The 17,870-nt window shown below is 41.6% G+C and overlaps 1 protein-coding gene across 2 annotated transcripts in view; it reads right to left on the bottom strand.

Moving 5' to 3' along the window:
• Positions 1-16,825, bottom strand: part of dnm1a (dynamin 1a) — a 50,220-nt gene extending 33,395 nt beyond the window's left edge. For both annotated transcript variants that reach the window (XM_069672935.1, XM_069672936.1), the window contains exons 1-9: positions 16,486-16,825; positions 7,648-7,721; positions 6,923-7,072; positions 6,555-6,758; positions 5,037-5,135; positions 3,895-4,055; positions 1,946-2,088; positions 1,739-1,874; positions 157-224 (exon numbers count right to left, since the gene is read on the bottom strand). In XM_069672935.1, the coding sequence (XP_069529036.1) occupies positions 157-224; positions 1,739-1,874; positions 1,946-2,088; positions 3,895-4,055; positions 5,037-5,135; positions 6,555-6,758; positions 6,923-7,072; positions 7,648-7,721; positions 16,486-16,646 (1,196 nt within the window). In that variant the 5' untranslated portion in view covers positions 16,647-16,825. The remainder of the gene's footprint in view (positions 1-156; positions 225-1,738; positions 1,875-1,945; positions 2,089-3,894; positions 4,056-5,036; positions 5,136-6,554; positions 6,759-6,922; positions 7,073-7,647; positions 7,722-16,485) is intronic.
• Positions 16,826-17,870: the final 1,045 nt, after the last annotated feature.

Below are 17,870 nucleotides of genomic sequence, written 5' to 3'. Positions count from 1 at the left end.
ATTTTAAGTATAGAGGTCTTTGCAATTAGATAAGCAAAGTCAGTAAGATGCAGTCTGGCCAGCAGAGGTGACTGAGATGAAAAGAGAGAAAGAGAAGGAAATAAAGAGGAAGTTAAGCAGGGATGGACGGAGAGGTGAGTTTGAGGGCAGACGTGCCTGATTCCGTGGATGTTCTTGATGGCGTAGCTGATCTCCTTGCGGAGCTCTTTCTCATCAAACTCCATCTGCAAAAGAGAGACAGAGACAACAGGGAGGATTAAGTGCACGCACTCTTTTTCTAACAGATTCATAGATCAGTTGAACGTCTCTCTCCCCTAATTCCTCTATTAGTCAAATTTCAAGAAGTTTGTATAAGTACTTAGAACTCTCTAGGATCACTATTTTTAGACTCTAGAACATTGGGACTATTGAAGCAAAGGTCTGACAAACAGCACCTCTAATTTTGACAATTTAAAACATTGTATCTATTTTTTAATCACAAAAACTAAAATATAAAAACACCAAGTTGGATGGTTATGTGCTGACTTATGTGCTGGATTATATTCTTAACCAGGAACAGTGACTTTCATCCAACAATTTTGCAGGAAGTCAGTGCACCCGTCCAGGAAGTAGTCCCCCTTTACCCCTGGTAAAAACCATAAATTATCTTTTCCCTTTGTAAATAAACTTGATAAAATTTGTTCACTTAACCAGGCTAGTTCCCTCTGCTTTTAGTCTTTATGCTAGCTAGGCTAAAGGTTATCTTGATCAAGCCTCACGCTGAATGGATATACATAAGAGTGGTATCCAACCTCTCATCTGACTGTAAACTGTTTTATCTCAACAAAGATTCCTAAAAAGCATGTATCATAAACATATAAAACATTATAATTCTTTGTTTTATGAGTCGATCTTCTGGAACCGGCTCTGTCCTCGCAGTGGGAAACCGGCACAGTATTTTCTGAGCCTTCAGTCACAGACCGTAAGTTTTTATATCCTCAGAGGGAGGGTGAAGGAGGACAGAGAATGATGGATGAAGGGAAAGAAATGAGGTGGGCGGGGCTAACTGAGAGAGAAAAGTGAAGAGAGATCGAAGACGTAAATGGGGGGGGTTGAGGTAAAATGTTTACAGAGGTTGGGTGAGAGTGAGGGGACGAGGAATTTTTGGGTCAGAAAAGCCCAGAATTACACAGAGACATGGAGAGGAGACACATTCTCAGTCACTGCGGACCAATTTATAACTGTAATATGATGATGTTTTATGTCAAACAAACAAAACCAATCTCATTTCTGCTGAGTAAACCGGCTATAATGCTGCAAATGAATACAAGAAAAGGATATAATGACAATATCCACAAGTCTTTTAGACGTTCCAAAGAATTTTGGGTCTGAATCGTTTGTATATAAATATTTACAGCAATGAGCAGACATGTTTATGGTTTGGCGGTTTTGCCAAAATCTGCAAAATCAGATGTTTTTTATTGCAAATTGCCGCCACAAAGAGTTACATTGTTGCTTTCTTTTTTTACCTTGTGAGGTTTAAAGGTTGAGGGATATCATTCCTCATTTTTATGTCACTTTTGTATTTTCAAAGGAAAGAAGAGGGAAGAAAAGTAAGACTAAACAATCCTCGAATGATCCTAAATGTTGCGTAGCCCATAATCTGTTTTTCACTATATTTTGAGGGTGGGAGAGCCTTGCTTTATCCTCACAATCAAACTGAGCACGCGCATAAACACGACCTCCTGCAGACACACACCTTGACCAGTTCGAAGGGGAAGCGTTCGTGGAAGATGCGATTGATTTTGGCACCACCTGACAGCTCGGCTGTGTCGATCTGGTCTCCAGAACCTTCTATACACTTCTCAAAGTCCACGGAGAACTGCTGCACCATCCTGCAGAGACACACACATCAATGAATCTATGAGCCTCTGATATTGTCTGTCCTCTCAGTGTATCCACTCACTGGAGCAGAGCCTTGGTCTTGCGAGACGGGTCGTCAGGTCTGAAGTTCTTGTACTCCTCCACCTCCTTCTCTATGGAGAGCAGCTGACTCTGCAGCTTGGCACGCAGACCCGGCAGGGTGTCTCGGATGTGGTTGGTCAGTTGCTGTCAAGGTCAAAGGTCAAAGGTCAGAGTCAGATCACTTATAAACTTGTATACTACTTAGTATGCCAGACAAATATTTAGAAAGAAAGTCCCAATACATGTGAGTCAAATGCAGTATGCCAGAAATACCAGGAGATCCTCCTACATGAGGTAATATTTTGCAACATGCAAACTAGCACGCTTGTTTGGCTATTCAGACACAGTATTATTTTATTGAAGGATTAATCCTAACAAGTTCCATATAGCTGCACGGTGCTGCAGTGGTTAGTGCCGTCACCTCACAGCTAGAAGGTTCCTGTTCTGAACCCCGGTTCAGAAGTAGTGGGCCTTTCTGTTCGGATTTTGCATTCTCCCCGTGCATGCATGGGTTACTCCGGCTTCCTCCCACATTTTAAAGACATGCTCACTAGGTTCATTGGTGACTCTAAAATAGTGCGAATGATCTGTATATCTGCCTCTATGTGTCGTCCCTGGGATTGACTAGCGACAACCTCTCGCCCAATGGGATCGGCTCTAGCGGTATAGATAATGGATGGATAGGTACAGTACATGCTCCAAAGTATATAAACATAGCTTACATTTTAAAACAAATAACAAAACGTAGGAAAAGAAAAGAAGAACAATTACAAAAATTGAGTAAATTTTAAAATAATTGATTAATTGATTTTGTTGTTTTCAAGTCATCAATTAAAAGAGCACTGACACATGTGCTGCAGACTGTGACGGATTAAGGCCCAGTGTAATGACAAAGCAGTCCCAAGAATATTAAGTAAGGATGCACGATATTATCGGCACGTTATTAGTATCGGCCGATATTGGCTTAAAAATGGATATCGGCCAACACGGCGAATGTCCGCCGATATAATTAACCGACCAAATAATGGGCTGCTGCATACTTGATTAAACGCCCGACCTCAGCGCAATGTCCCCGGCGCGGCGCAGCGTGATGACGTCACGTGTTACTACCTGCAGCATGAGAGAGTTAGAAGCCAAAATGTCCGTGGTGTGGAAGTTTTTCGAAGTGTCCGAAATAGAAAGCAAAACTGCTATTTGCAATGACTGCTCAGCTTCGGTGAGGAGGAGCCAAGGCAAAGTCTTTCAACACTACAAACTTGATTCACCATCTCAAGACCCGTCACCCCGACCGTTGTAACAAATGTGATAAGAGTATCACCATTATACTGTGCGCTAATTCAAATACAGAAGAGAGCTGATGATCTCTGCAATTAGGTGTGCGGGAAAGAAATATCGGTATCGGTATCGGTAATCGGCTAAATGAGTTGTAAAATATCGGCATATCGGATATCGGCAAAAAATCCAATATCGTGCATCCCTAATATTAAGTATGCACTTTATAAAGAAAAAAGCTGCAGCGTGTACATAAAGCTCCTGTGAGCCCTCGTGGTCAAAGTGGTTTCCTTATCTCTTTTCTGATCTTGTCCTGCACATGTGTTTTTTAACAAAAAATCTCATCCTGTTTTCTTTTAACATTCAAACGTATCACTCGCTGTGAATCTTTTCCCTTAAAAATATAGAAAAAATGCTGATTTGGCAGCGCAACGTTAATCCCCTCGTCTGACACCCAGCAGTGGTTACAGGCCTTAAAAATAACTATGAAGACATAATCAATCTTGTCACTTATGGTCTGGTTTGCTTTTGTAGCTCATATAAAGGCATCAGTATTAATTTCAGTCTGTTTCATAACCAGCGAAAAACTCCTCACAGGAGCTTTAACTAAAAAAGATAAAGTATGTGATTTTAAAGGCAGGGTTTGAATACAGGGAATGTTTCTCTTCTTTTACGCACCTGATTGAGGACTTTCTGGAGGTAGGGAGTGCCCATGCGGTCAGCCAGGTGTCTGTACGCAGGGTGGGAGAGAAAGAACTTCCTCTCTGCACCCATAGCAGCATTGATGTCCTTCCTTCCATCGATGTCCTTCTGGCTCCTGTTCACCACACCGATGTAACCTGTAAGAGAGAGAAGAGACGTTTTTAATACAGTCTGAGAGATTTGCAGAAAACCAGATGCAACTCTTTTTTTATCACTTCCTGGAATTTTTAGAGCAGACTGGAGCAGATTCAGTACTTGTGGCATGACTGGTGATTCGACTCAAAGATAGTAAAATTAGAGGAATCTGGGATTCTGCTGGGCTTTTCGAACAGCCAAACCACTTAAAACTGTGTTTAATAATGTTTAGCGGAGGAAAACCACATTTCAGGGATTAAAGGGAAGAGTACACATGAAGGATGAATAAAGGAGAAAAGGGAAGTAGAGGGGAATTACAGGAATAAAAGTCAGCGTGTGTGTGTCCAAGCTTTTAAGACAGAAAGAGAAGAAGAAAAACAACCCCGGAGAGTTCAGGTCACGCAGATCCCGTTTCACCTCCAGTTAAGTTTCCTCATGCATCACTCAGTTAAAGGCCGTTTCATGCTCTATAACTAATGCAACTGCGAGCCAGCAGCCTTGTAAATGTGAACATCCATACAGCATTAGACCGACAGAGAGAGAGAGAGACAGAGAGAGAGAGATGGGGGAGGGAGGGAAAAAAACATAGAAAAACAAAGGACATGGAAAATATTCAAAAGCACATGCCTGGGTTCTAACCAAGTGCAAATGGAAAAGAAAATCACTGCATCAGCACATTGCAAAAAAGGGCAGCTCACAAGATGCATGCAAGCTCTTTTCCAGGACGCTGTTTTTCTCTCTCCCCCCCCTTATTCCCTCTTTCTCCTCTCCAGCTCTTCCTCTCGTCTTTCTGTCTGTCTTTTGATTTCTTAGGCAGTTACTTTTTATTAAACCCTCCGTCTTTATTCTGCTTTTGTTTTTTTCAGCGGTTGGAGAAGCTTTGAGTGCCGCTGCCATATTACCACAAGAGGGAAACAGTGTTTCAGTGCGCGGGCCCTGAAGGAAAACCAGAAGTGTGTGTGTGTGTGTGTGTGTGTGCTCACCCCTCCTGAGTGGAAGCAGCTTATTCTCCAGGATGTCCTTCGCGTCTGTCCCCTCGTCCATCAGGTCCAGCTTGGTGATCACACCGATGGTCCTCATACCTGCATGTGCACAAACACACACATAAAACACAAACAAAGTGTTAAAAGAATCAGATGACAGAGGGGCAAAAGGCCATTTAAATCTGTGGTTCTCAGCTGGTGGGTCGGGACCCAAAATTGGGTCGCGGAGCTGTTTTAAGTGGGTCCCAGATGTGTGCTTGAAAAAAAGAAAGTTGTGACCAAAAGTCGATGCTGCGCTTTTATTCTGAAGGACATCTGTTTCCTATGACGTGCATGCAGAAGTAGTGTTCACACTCCATGTATCCACTGATTGGGTAATCCCAGCCACAGTTACATTCTTGAAACTTGATGAGCCCGACAGTGGTTGCATTTATGTTGCACTTTTTTAGTTTATTCCTGTTGAAAAAAGGCGGTTAATTATATGATTTGTCGAAAGACTATTTTCCTCTTATGCACTGCCACTTGCTGGTCATTTCGCTCGACTATTACTGTTGTGTTTTGTGATGTTGAAATACTCTGATGTTTTGTTCCGTCTCAGGTCCAAACTGCACCATTTTTCATTAAATAAGTGGTTGAAGGGGTAACAAAAATCAGAAATATCGGTCGCGATTTATGAAAATCACTGATTTGAATCACTAAACGGGGAGATTTTGGCATAAAGATAAGATAATTAAAAGGAGGACCGCCAAAAAATTTACGAAAGTTGATAATTAACATTGGAAAAAATAAATAAAATACACTTGAAACGATCACAAATAGCGGTTGGGAGGTTTAAAATTAGATTTTGCAAATGTCCAAATGATATAAAATGTGTGAACTTCAAGGAGTTGTTGCAGTTTGTTCCAGGGGTCGGCACACAACAACTAAAAGCAGTCCCTCCAAGTTCTGACCTAACCCGAGGAACATGTGGCAATAACCGGATTGAAGAGCGTGTCTGATAAAGCCCAACCCAGAAATGAAACTTACTCAAGCAACTGTTAACTATTTAAAAAACTGCAGTTTTAAAAGTTAAACATACTAAAATAAAACTTGTAAACGTACTTAAAAAAATTTTTTTTTTAAATACCAAAAGCAACTGGCTACTATAAAAAACGTATCCGTAAAACATACTAAAAGAGTACAAATAAACGTTTACTACTTTTGATACAAAAAGTAAAAAAAATTGCAGTTTTAAAAGGGAGCTGGTGGCAACTGAGCTCTATGTTACCTACTGAAATGTATTTGAAAAAAAGAACTGGTTACTGTCAAAAACTGTAGTTTAGTAAAATGTACAATATCTCCCACTGAAATGTCGGAGTACTAATAACTAAAAAGCTGTAAAATGAAAGTACTCCTTAAGCAAAATAAATCTAATGCTCTTACTGTAGTCACTTTCCTCCACTTGCTTATTTCAATGTCAGTGAGATAACAGTGTGTGCATGCATGCATGTGTGTGTGCGTGTGTGTAGTTACACTCACCCTGAGGGTCGACCTCTTTGGCAATCTTTAAAGCGTCAGAGTTGGCCAGATCAGAGTTGGCCGGGGACACGGCCAGCATCAGGCAGTTCTCCTTGGTGACAAACTGCATCAGCATTTCTCTGATCTGAGCCTCGATGTCCACGGGCTGGTCGCCCACCGGCACCTTCGTCATCCCCGGCAGATCCACCAGAGTCAGGTTCAGCACTGGGAGGAGAAAAGGAGGCGGGGGGCGTAAGAGAAGATAAACCAATGAAGAGAGCTTCGTCAGATCTATAAATGAAGAACTTACAAATATTGTTAGTAAGACAACAACATGTAAGAAACCACAAACTAGTGTCTGTGTACAAATAGAGTGTCTTCAGCCTCACCATGAGGGGAGTAGACGCGCAGGTTGATGGGCACAGGGGAGATGCCCTTGTTGACCCCGGTGATGCGATCGGTCTCGGCCTCTATCTCCTGCCGGACCTCGTCAAAATCTGTGAACTTTTTGCCCTTACAGTGGAGAAACTCGGCGTGCTCTGGAGGAGACAGTAAAAAGAGATCAATTAAAATGAGACTGTTAGAGATCAGAAGAAGCTAATAAAAGGAAGAGAAGACGAAAAGAAGGGCAGTAAACAGGAAGCTTCTCCAAGTCTGTGGAGACAGATGGACAGGAAAAGATGGGAAGATTTCCCCGGGTGGAGGAGCGATGTTTAAGACTCCTGAGGGACGAGGGCAGGTTTCTAAATGTGAGAGCTAAAAGCTGTGTCACTGCTCTTAAGCGTCTTCTTCTGGGGAGAATCAAAGGAAATTCTTAAAAGGAATAGAGCTGTTGTGTCATTCAGACTTGTTCAAAGTGAAACATGAAACCAGTGGGATCTAAGAGGGGAGAAGGGGTTTTCTGCAGTTGTTGACATCAGAGCAGAAGTGCTTTAAAATGCAAAGCTTTGACCAGACTAGAAAGAATTTATACAGGCTGCTAAATATCTCCTCAAAAACATCTTTGCGTCCCTACAAACACATTTTCTACAGTGTGTGCTTGACATCCTCATCGTTCATGGACGGTATGTGCAAACTAATACTTTATAGGTGCTGATGTGTGAGATATCCTTACCTGTGGGACTGGTCATCAGCTGCAGAACCAAAGGACGACGGGTCACAATGCCAGAACCACGGGGAAGGAAATCCCTGTAGCACAACAGAGAGACAAAAATGTACATTAGATTCAGAAGGTATAAAAAAAAAAGTAAAAATACATAAAGTTTCGCATTTGTGATTGACAGACACACTATCTGAGGTGTGAAGTGTGTGTTTGTGTACACACGAGAGCATTTGTCCACGCAAATTACAGCCTGCCAACATGTTTTTATGTTGTTGTTGTTTTTTCCCACACACAAAACACTGTTTTCTTCCAGGGTGCGTTTCAGCTGCTTATGCAACAGCAGCGTCAGCTCGCCACTGGCACTGTGTTCTCCCCCAACCAGCTGACTGGACAGTTACTATTCAGTGATGTGTTGTGTGTGTGCGTGTGTGTTTACAGCAACAATAACAAGCGGCTTTTCAACACTTGCACTGTCGTTTTTAATTTAACATTGACTTTATCGGCTTGAGTTGAAAAAAGTCATTATACAACATACATTTTAGTGAGTTAGCAGAAAAACTATGAGCCCATCCAAAGACTTACTTAAAGTTATACAACAGTTCTGAAGGAGAGAATCTTTAGCAACAGTATTCAATAAGTAATGGATGAGGCCTGAGTTTGAACCTGAAGCAAAGCCTGAGGCAGTTTGGATCCACCAGTCATGAGCGGCGAGTTAATCAGGGCCAAACTGCTTCTGCTCTGTGACCCAAACAGAACATTTGAATTCAGCACATATGGTGACAGACACATGCTGCTTTACTTTTGAAGAAATACTGAAACATTATGGGAAATATTTGCTAGGAAGATTGATACCTCGTTCATGCCTGTGAGCAAAATTTGAAGTAGGAGCCGGTAGCTGGTAAGCTTAGCCTAGCATAAAGCCTGGAAACTGGAACAGCTAGCATGACTCTGCAAAGCTAGCTAAATCTGGCTAACAGCACCGCTAAAGCTTTCCAATTAGCCAGCTATATTTTGTTTGTTTAATCAGACAAATAGCATTTTATGGGATGGGATGTTAGATAACACACTACTTATTAGTCAGGACCAGGAAGTCTAAGCCGGTTGCCTGGCAACTGGTCTGGCTGAGAGATGATCCAGCATATTACACTGTAAAATCATTACTTGTTGGTTTTACACTTAAGTGTTTGTATGGCTTAAACAAAGGAGATACAAGGTTCTGATAAGTGAGCTTTTGAGGTGCTAGTCACTGGATTTTATTACTGTTACTCTAGCTGTAGCTGTTTCCAGTCTTTATGCTAAACTAAACTAAGCTAACCAGATGCTAGCTTTGGCTTCAAATTAAATGGGTAAATATGAGTATCTCTCTTTGTATCCAACCTTCTAAAAGTGAATCTGCTTTCTATCCCAAAATGCTGAACTGTAACTTTTATTTTTAAGAATCAAGAAGCAGGTAATAGTTAGTTACCAAGGTCTGGTTATGTAAAGAAGCAGCTACACTAACACAAGTAAGGCAATGTTTCTGTTTCATGACTTCCTGGTTGTTATTTACTTAAATTAGCTTATACCTGATTCTGACCTTATTAGCAAATGGGTATCTGCCATGCCAATTATTAACATTAAATACATTTGTGTGTCATTATTGTTATACACATACACTTATTGCATGACAGACAATAATACAAACAGGCTATTAAGAAGCGACTGTCAAAAAGACATCATAGCTAATGTTGCTAATCCTCCACTCCTGCTACTCTGGGTAAGGCAAAACTGGGGCAACATTTTTGAACACTGATTCGATGTTGAGGAAAGGAAACCCGTCTCTCTGTTGGCTTTTATGTGTGTCTGTCCATCTGCCGGTCTACCTGCCTGCCAGTGTGCACGCTCGTGTGTGTATGTCTGAGTATGTGTGTGTAGTGGATGTGTGGGGCTGTCCCTCTCTCCCACTTGGACGCCTTTTTAGAGGAGACAGATGGCCCTAACTGCAGGTTTTCCTCTCACTCTACTCCTCTTCACCCTCCCATCAAATTGCCTCACCAAGGATCCTTGAAACACACACACACACACACACACACACACACACACTGTACTGTACTGTATATGGCCCTGTGACAGTAAAGGAGATGTGACCGCACTATGACTCTCCCCTCTCTCTCTCTCTCTCTCTGTTCACTCATCACATACCTAATCCTGCTGAGAGGGTAAGAGCACCTCCCTCTCACCCCCGCCCTCCTGTGTTTTCCTCCCCCACGGTGAGGAGCGGGATGAAAACACAGACACTCGTGCGACTGCCAAAAGCACCGACACAATCCCTCGCCCAGCAGGGACAGACAGTGATGGAGACTCGATGAGAGATTTTAAGGTTACACAGAGATACCTTCTACATGCACTCACCTACAAGTGCACTCAGCAGCCAGTGTCTAAAAGCACTTTATAACACAGTCTGACAGTGTATTCGGAAACACTATTTATCTATCAATCTATCAGTCTATCTATCCATCCATTTATCCATCATCTATCCGCCCATCTAATACTCTCATACCTTTCCACAACTACATTTATATATCGGTTTATTACATGTTTACATACTGCTTATATATGCTAAATATGGGTACATGAAGCTAAGTGTTAGCATGCTACGATATTAGCGTCTCATATTTCACTGCTGCAGCACGGTGTGTAACATTCGATACACACCAATCTAAAATTTAGTTTGACATATTTGGTCTTTAGAAACTTTTTCTTCTTCTGTGGGTTTAAACACTGTTTGGCTGTATAGCATGCTAGTCATATTTAGCACAACGTAAGCTAACTATGGACACATTATTGGAAACATTTTGTCGCGTATATAATCTATTTATGTATTTTTGTTTGACTTTTGTAACATTATAATGACGTACACTGATTTGTTAGATATTTAACCAAAATCAGACACACCCATTAACAGTTTCTGGATTCAATTGATTTTCTTAATAATCAATAATCAGGGTTCAGGGAGGTCACAGACACACTGAGCATCACTGTTCAAGAGTCACACCCGAGCACCAATTAGATTCACTTGGTTTTTCTCATTTACTTGTGTCAAATAACTTTTATAGAATAAACGTTAAGTCACAGAATCATTCATACACTCTCTGTCATGTAGGCACAAGCTTACACACACACACACACACACACACACAAACACACAAGCGTGGGCGACAGCTGCTGTCGAGGAGTGACTCATTGTTTCTTTGTTATAAACTGTACACATTCAGTGCTGTATAAACAATCCAGACAGACACAAACACACACACAAACACACTTGACCTATTCACTCAACTGGACTTCATCAGTTCCCAGCAGTACTCGAGCGCCTCCCATATAAAATATTTACATTTCAGAGTGTACTTTCCCGCCTAATGAGCTTTAAAAGAAACATCATTGATTTTGTGATTGTTTTTTTTATTGAGCCCTTCAGTATCTTTTGTAAAAGTCATTTTAGAAAACATTCAATTTTTAGCATTTATGTAGTATGATTAAAGTAATTGTGAGGCACATTTTGTCACTGTTAAAAACTGTACTTTTCCTGCAATGCCTTAGTGAATACAGGTGTCCATGTGGGGTGGGTTTAATCTCATTCTGTCTGTTCTGTCTTGTGTCTGGTTTTCAAAGTAAAGGCAAGAATAACCAAAATAAGAGTGAGATGTAAACTGTTTAGTTTTGCTCTAATGTCTGGATATACATATAATTGTAAAGAAAAGGTGTTCAATTTTGAAATCGCATATAAAATCTGATTGCCTTTATGTTTATAAATGTTACATAAGCCATCATCATAACTGGAATAGCTCAAACTCAGCACACAGCTCTGCTGGTGTCTTCATGTTCAGAGCCACAGCCTCATCTAACCCTGCTCTAATGCATTCAGCAATAACAGCCCTGACGGCCTTGAACAGGCACAATCAGGTAATTTCCCCTCCCAGCAGTAGGATGAGTCTGCCCTTTTGGTGATGGATTTCACTCTCTCACACACACACACACAAACACACACAGTGCTGTAAGCAACAGTTGCCGATGGAGCCAATGAAACGGCAGTATGCTGGATGGTGGACATCCAGATTACACCGGAGCCAATGGGAGGTTGTAGTGCAGGTAAACTGCGGCCCAAACAGAGATTAGTGTTAATCCTCTGTATCAGGACTCTCCGCTGTCTCTCACTGACTGCTGTCTCACGCTTTCTGCTGCTTTGAGAGTTTATTTCAGCCCTTGAAATGAATTAAATACATTTTATTACAAAGAGCACAAAGTGTAAGACAACTTCAAGTAGTTTCAGAATAATTTACCCAGATGGCTCATGCCAAGGGCTTTATAATTTGGTTCAATCTCATGCAGAAACAACTCGTCAATCAATTAATGAGTTGATTCAGAGGCAACTTTCTGCAATTTTCAAGCAACACAGGATGTTTGATCTCATCATAGCAGCTTCCTGTATATAATGACTCTCCTCTGTGTTTCTATCACACTCCCTCCTCCTCTTTCTCCTCCTGCTCGTTTTCATTGAAAGGAATAAAGGCTTTAACGCAGCACTTTACTGTCCTCGTCTCTCTCACATGAGTGAAGCTTCTGCTACTCGACGTAATGCCTCCGGCCTCGTCTGTGTTATGCAATACATGAAACAAGCTATACATCATGGACTTAATCTCTGAGTGGGGGGGTGGAAAAAGTGAGGACAGAAACGTCTGTGATGACGCTTTGCGTTCCCGGGTTGCACGAGTACCAGCAGCCTTCGAGGATAGCAGTGGAATACATCTCAGGATAACGTCACACAGACTTTTATTTTCCACCAATTTCTCCTTTTGCATGCCACTGTCTGAAAAAGCTGTAAAACCCCAAATCCTGTGGCAGCTGTGGTGCTGGTTTAGGGTCAGCTGTCTTTTAAAGAGCTGTCCATGGTGCTGAAAGTCGCCTCTTAAAAACCATGCAGCGTAGATTGCACAATATGCTTTTATACTGTTAATAGGATCCATACTAAACATGCTGCATGCTGTAGGCAGACGCACGTTAAAGATAAAGTGTGCCTGCTGAATCTAAACCTTACAGAAACTCTTTAAAGCAGCTTTAAAGTGGATTTGTACCTTACTTTTGTCATTTTCCAGAGCAAATATGTAAAAAAATATCTTAAACTTGAAGGCTTCTGATAGATTTTCAGAATCAGGACGTATTAGTAAATGCTGCTCAACTTCTTTATATATCATATTTCCTTTCCAGAATGCAAATCCGCAAAAGAAACCCTGATTTATCTCAGTTCAAGAAAAAAAGAGGGTTAAAGAAAACTCCTTTTCTTCAGCAACATTTAAACTTGGTCAACATTTTGCTTATCACAGTGACTCTTGGTAAACTCTATTACCTCCTTTCAAAATAAAATATCCCATTGTGTATGTAATAATCTTGAATGAAGTCTAATATTAACATATATTAGCCTGACTTCCCACCTTCACCTGAGCAGGTTTCACGCAGCTGGCAGCTGCACATGTGGGGTCACTGGAGAACAGTAAAGCTCCCAGCTTTGTTTCTGGTAATTAGACTCATGGGAGACTAAATTACAGACTGGGTGACAGAAGCAGATGGGAAACGGGGGAGGGTTGTGATTCAGAAAATGTCTTATTCATTGTGGAGTTAGAAGGGATAAGACCAGAAGATAGAGGACATAGACGTGGAATGATGCTTCATGTGTGTGTGTGTTGGAATAGTCCATAATAGTTTTATAGCCTTGTTAACTTAATAAAACACAATTCAAAACTTAAATCTGCCATTTATTCAGGAAGAAAAGAATGCAAATACATCTAAACCTTCTTCTCATTTATATTTTTAGGTTTAGGGGATCCCAGTCATTCGAGTTTAACCTCACTGCTTTCATATCTCACAGCAACAAAGCACCTTTGAGGTGCATCTAAACGGAAGGAGACAGAAAGGCCCGGGACGAGCAGGTTTAACAGAGGCACCAGCAGACTCTCTATGAGGACGAGTTATAAAAGCAGGATGAAATTACACTGAAGGAGAGACGATAAAGGGGAAAAGATCAATTTGATTAGTGTCCTGAGATGTTCTCTCGGCAGGCCGGGCGTCCTTGTCTCTGAGTCACGCCTCCCAGGCATGCAGCAAGATCTAATCCACCTGAGAGGAAAGGTGTCATGGTGAACTATATGGCGAGATGTGGAGTTAAGTCTACACAAATCCCGTAGCTGCTAGTTTTTGCCTCAACTTATGCAGAAATGTTGTAATTTAGTTTGATAATTAGAAAAGAAAAGTCACATAAAAAAGTTAGATCAACCGTAACCACCAAACGGAGGGAGAGAGAAAGCCAGACGCAGAGCTGTGTGAGCGAAATAATCACTCCTACATTACTGCCAAAATTTTGCAGCAATGTTGGCAGTTTCTATTAAAAGTAAAAAGGATTAAAAGGCGGGTGGCTTAATAACAGCCAGAAAGATTACTGCACTGATAGGAACAGCATATTAAAAAGGCTCCTGAGAGGCACCAATGTGCATTTCAGAATAAGAGACCAGGAGTGTAGAAAACCAGCGATGTGACATGTAAACAACAAAGTACAGATGTGTACTGTAAGTGTGCGCTGGTGCAGACAGATAACGCACACAACACAATGGGAACACTGGGAGGTGGACCTGAGCGACGTCACTGCAGCTGGAGCAGCGAGAGCGCATACATTAACACACAGCAGTGCTGCTGCATGACAGGATGCTACTCCGCAGGCTGTTTAACGAGATGGCAGCGAAGCGCAGCTTTTACTGACACATACAAACAAATCATTTGACGTTTTTATTACAGTTAATGGTTGGATTAATTTGCATGTAATAATATTTCATTTTTCCTCATCTGTCTCCTGTCATGATGGTGCAAACCTCTGGTCCCTCGAGTGAGGCGGTGTAATTAGGCACAAGCTGTTTCTCTGGCTACAGCTGAGTGAGTGCAGTAAAACGTGGCCCTCCTGATGAGCATAAACAGATTGTTTTAACAGGGATAATTACTCGTAAATAACTTTTGATTTATAGAAAAGCCCATCAAAAAATGTCTAAAACAAAATGCCTGTTTATTTCTTTATTAAAGGGCTAAAAAATGAACTTTAAAATGGCTAAAAATGGTTTGTAAAGCAAGTTGTATTCGTTTCTGTGTGTATTTCTGATACTGGACCTTATTCAAGTGTTGATATGGACTTAATGGGGTACTCCTCCCATGTCATACAGTTCTACTTTAAAGTTAAACAACGGTTTTTGTGGCTCCAGAGGGAGTTGTACAATATTTGTACTTGAGTCAGCATCAGTTTGGGCCGAAGAAATCAACAAAAAACCCTCTGTCGCCTCATTGTCTCTCCTTAAAGCTAGCATCACATGGCTATATTAGCCGCTACTAGCATAACAAACCTGATTTTCGAGCTTGTGCTCAAGTTGCATTGTGGGTAATGTAAGTTATAGCAAAGAGGAAGAGTAGGTGGAAAATCAAGGACTATAAATCTGTTTATGTACCTTGAACCTTGAAGTGTGATAATGTTTAAATCCACTGAACGGCTGCATTGTTCAGATAAGACCTGTTTAACCTACTGTACCTGTTAAATCGGGATTAGCACTGTGGCCAGGTGAACTTTTTGACTCAGATGCCAAACAAATGTGAGAAAAGGGATTAAAAGTATCAGCCAAAAGAGATAAGAATGGTAGATGTGTTCACACACTTAATCAGATCTACCAGAGAGTGATTGATCCATTATTGGTCCCTGCACAGATGGATCCTCGTGTGTCCTCTGGGAGGTGTAGCATTTTGTGATGAGTACCCGGGCCTTGTTTTATGTGGGGGGATGAGCTGGCTCAGTGCCACAGTATACGCACACAATCTGACCTTGCTTAAGTGGGAAATACTGCTGAATCACACGCTGCGTGCACGCAGGATCCAAGGAATGAGTCTACGGAGCACAAAAAAATCTTCAGATCAAGTGAAATACAAGGAAGCAAGTTAGCTAGGGCCTCTCGTGTTGTTGTTGCCTGCATGCAGTAAGCTTCACTTACAGCATAAGCACTGGCAGACAGATGGATGAGCTGAGCTGGAAGGGCTCAAAGCTCAGGTGGACTCTCTCTCTCTCTCTCTCTTTGCCTCTCTGCAAGGTCACACTGCAGCATAGCAGATCAGATTTGTTCCCCTCTCTTTGTTTTATACCATCATCAGCTCTGACAGACAGAAAACTGTGCATGTTTGCAGGACTGAAACCTCTCCAAACACACACATACTAAGGCACCACTTTGCTCCCTTGGCTGGGCAGGGTTAAATAGCCTGAGGCCTACAAAACAGAAGCACTGTCAGAGTAACAACAACAACAACCTGCCTGTAACTGTACCTGCTGTACAGGAAGTCAGCATCCAAACTGACAGCATCTGTGACAGAGGTCCTGGGATTTATAATAATAAACATGTACAAATGTGTGTCATTTTTGCTACTATTAAATGAAGTTTAGCAACTAACTTTACCTTTTCTTTATAAAACCCAGAGGTAGTTATGATACTAAATGTCAACTTATTTCACAGAAATGTGTGGTGCCGTGAATGCATCACGCAGCAGTCAACAGATAAACTTCCTCGGGGATTTATGCAGGCCTAACAAAATAATCTCCTGGCCTTGGTGTCGTGTCTATGGAAGAAGGCAGGGGGTTAAAGCAGGAGACAGGTCCCTGGGTGGTGGGTTTAAAGCTGCTTCAGGAGAAGGGGGATGGGGACTAACTGGGATGTATAAAGTGTAAAAATGAAAGCGACTGCGACTGATGCACCGGGCCCGCACTGACATGCAGTGCAGACGCCTGGAAAAGCTACTTACTTCCCGACGAAGTTCTCCAGCACCGAGCTCTTCCCCGCGCTCTGGCCGCCCACGACAGCGATCTGCGGCAGGTCCAGGTTTGCATTTTGCCCGATGGCGGAGAAGGCATCCTGCATGCGGTTCACCAGAGGAATCAGATCCTCCATCCCCCGGTTCCCCATCTTTGCAGCCTGGTTTCCTTGTCAGAGCAGGGAGTGGAATTATCTCTTAGTTTTCTCTTCGCCACCCTCGCTTTCAGAGGGTGTTTTTGCTCTGCGCACACGCCGGTTCACTCCTCGGTTTGCTCCCTCATTGACTGCGTCTCCTCGGTGTGTCAGATCACCTCACAGCTAGGAGGACTCTCTCCACCACCGAGCATGAACACTCCTCTCCACCGAGCACCGCAGGGGGGAGGAGGATGATCTCTTGTATTTTCTCAGGAGATCCCTGCAGTTCTCCTTACGCACCGCTAGGTGGTGACCATGGTGTGCGTTCACTGTCATTGCACGTCAAAATGAAGCGTTTACAGAACAGGAAAAGTCTTATTCATCTGACACACTAAAGTCTAAGCTTGTGTGAGCGCATTAAGAAAGGTGAAACGTTTCTGTTTTGTGTGATTTAACATCCAACCACTATATTTTATGTGATGCCTAGATCTGTCCATGGTGCTGAATCTAACTGCACCGAAGACAGAGGACAGGGGGCACTGCAACTTTCTGTATGTTTGTTTTATAATGAAATATAATGAAATATATGTTTGTAGACCAACATCTTGGTACAATTAAACACTTTTTAAAAGTTACCTGATAGATTTGCCAATAGAACAAATTATTTATAAAAATGATAAGGATTTTGATGAATGTACGATGCATAATAAAAAATAGATATGAATAATAAACACTAAAAACTATAATGTAATCGTATTGTATACAAAGGAATAGTATTTTCTATAAGCGCATAACATAGGCTATAACATGTACAAAGTACCTTTACAATAATATCCAATTATATATTTTATATATGACATGTACTGTATATAATGTACCCACGTACAGTGTTATCTGCTTCTTTAAACATAAATACATTTTATTTCAGTATCTAATTTCCACTGCAGGTTAGTGTAACAATGATGTTCCACTTTTATCAATTACTTATCTCAGATTGTGCTAAAAGTGTAAAATGATGATTTGAAACACAAATGTATAGAAATCCTCAGCAGTGGTGGGATTTAAGAATGAAACAGTCTCATTGTTTTAATGTTTTTGAATATGTTATAAAGAACACTTTCATTTGCAGACATCTAGCCTTTGCAGTAATCTAGACTTTGCAGTACCCCAGACAGTCAGCAGGGGGCGACAGTGTGAACTAAATTCACTGTTTTGGGTTTGTGCTTTATGCAAGTTGCA

Source organism: Semicossyphus pulcher, unplaced genomic scaffold (assembly GCF_022749685.1).
Source record: "Semicossyphus pulcher isolate SPU_LCO1_2020_fin unplaced genomic scaffold, fSemPul1.0.p SCAF_22, whole genome shotgun sequence".
Classification (NCBI taxonomy): domain Eukaryota; kingdom Metazoa; phylum Chordata; class Actinopteri; order Labriformes; family Labridae; genus Semicossyphus; species Semicossyphus pulcher.
The sequence above is the reverse complement of the archived record's forward strand: the minus strand, read 5'-3'. Positions and strand labels throughout refer to the sequence as shown.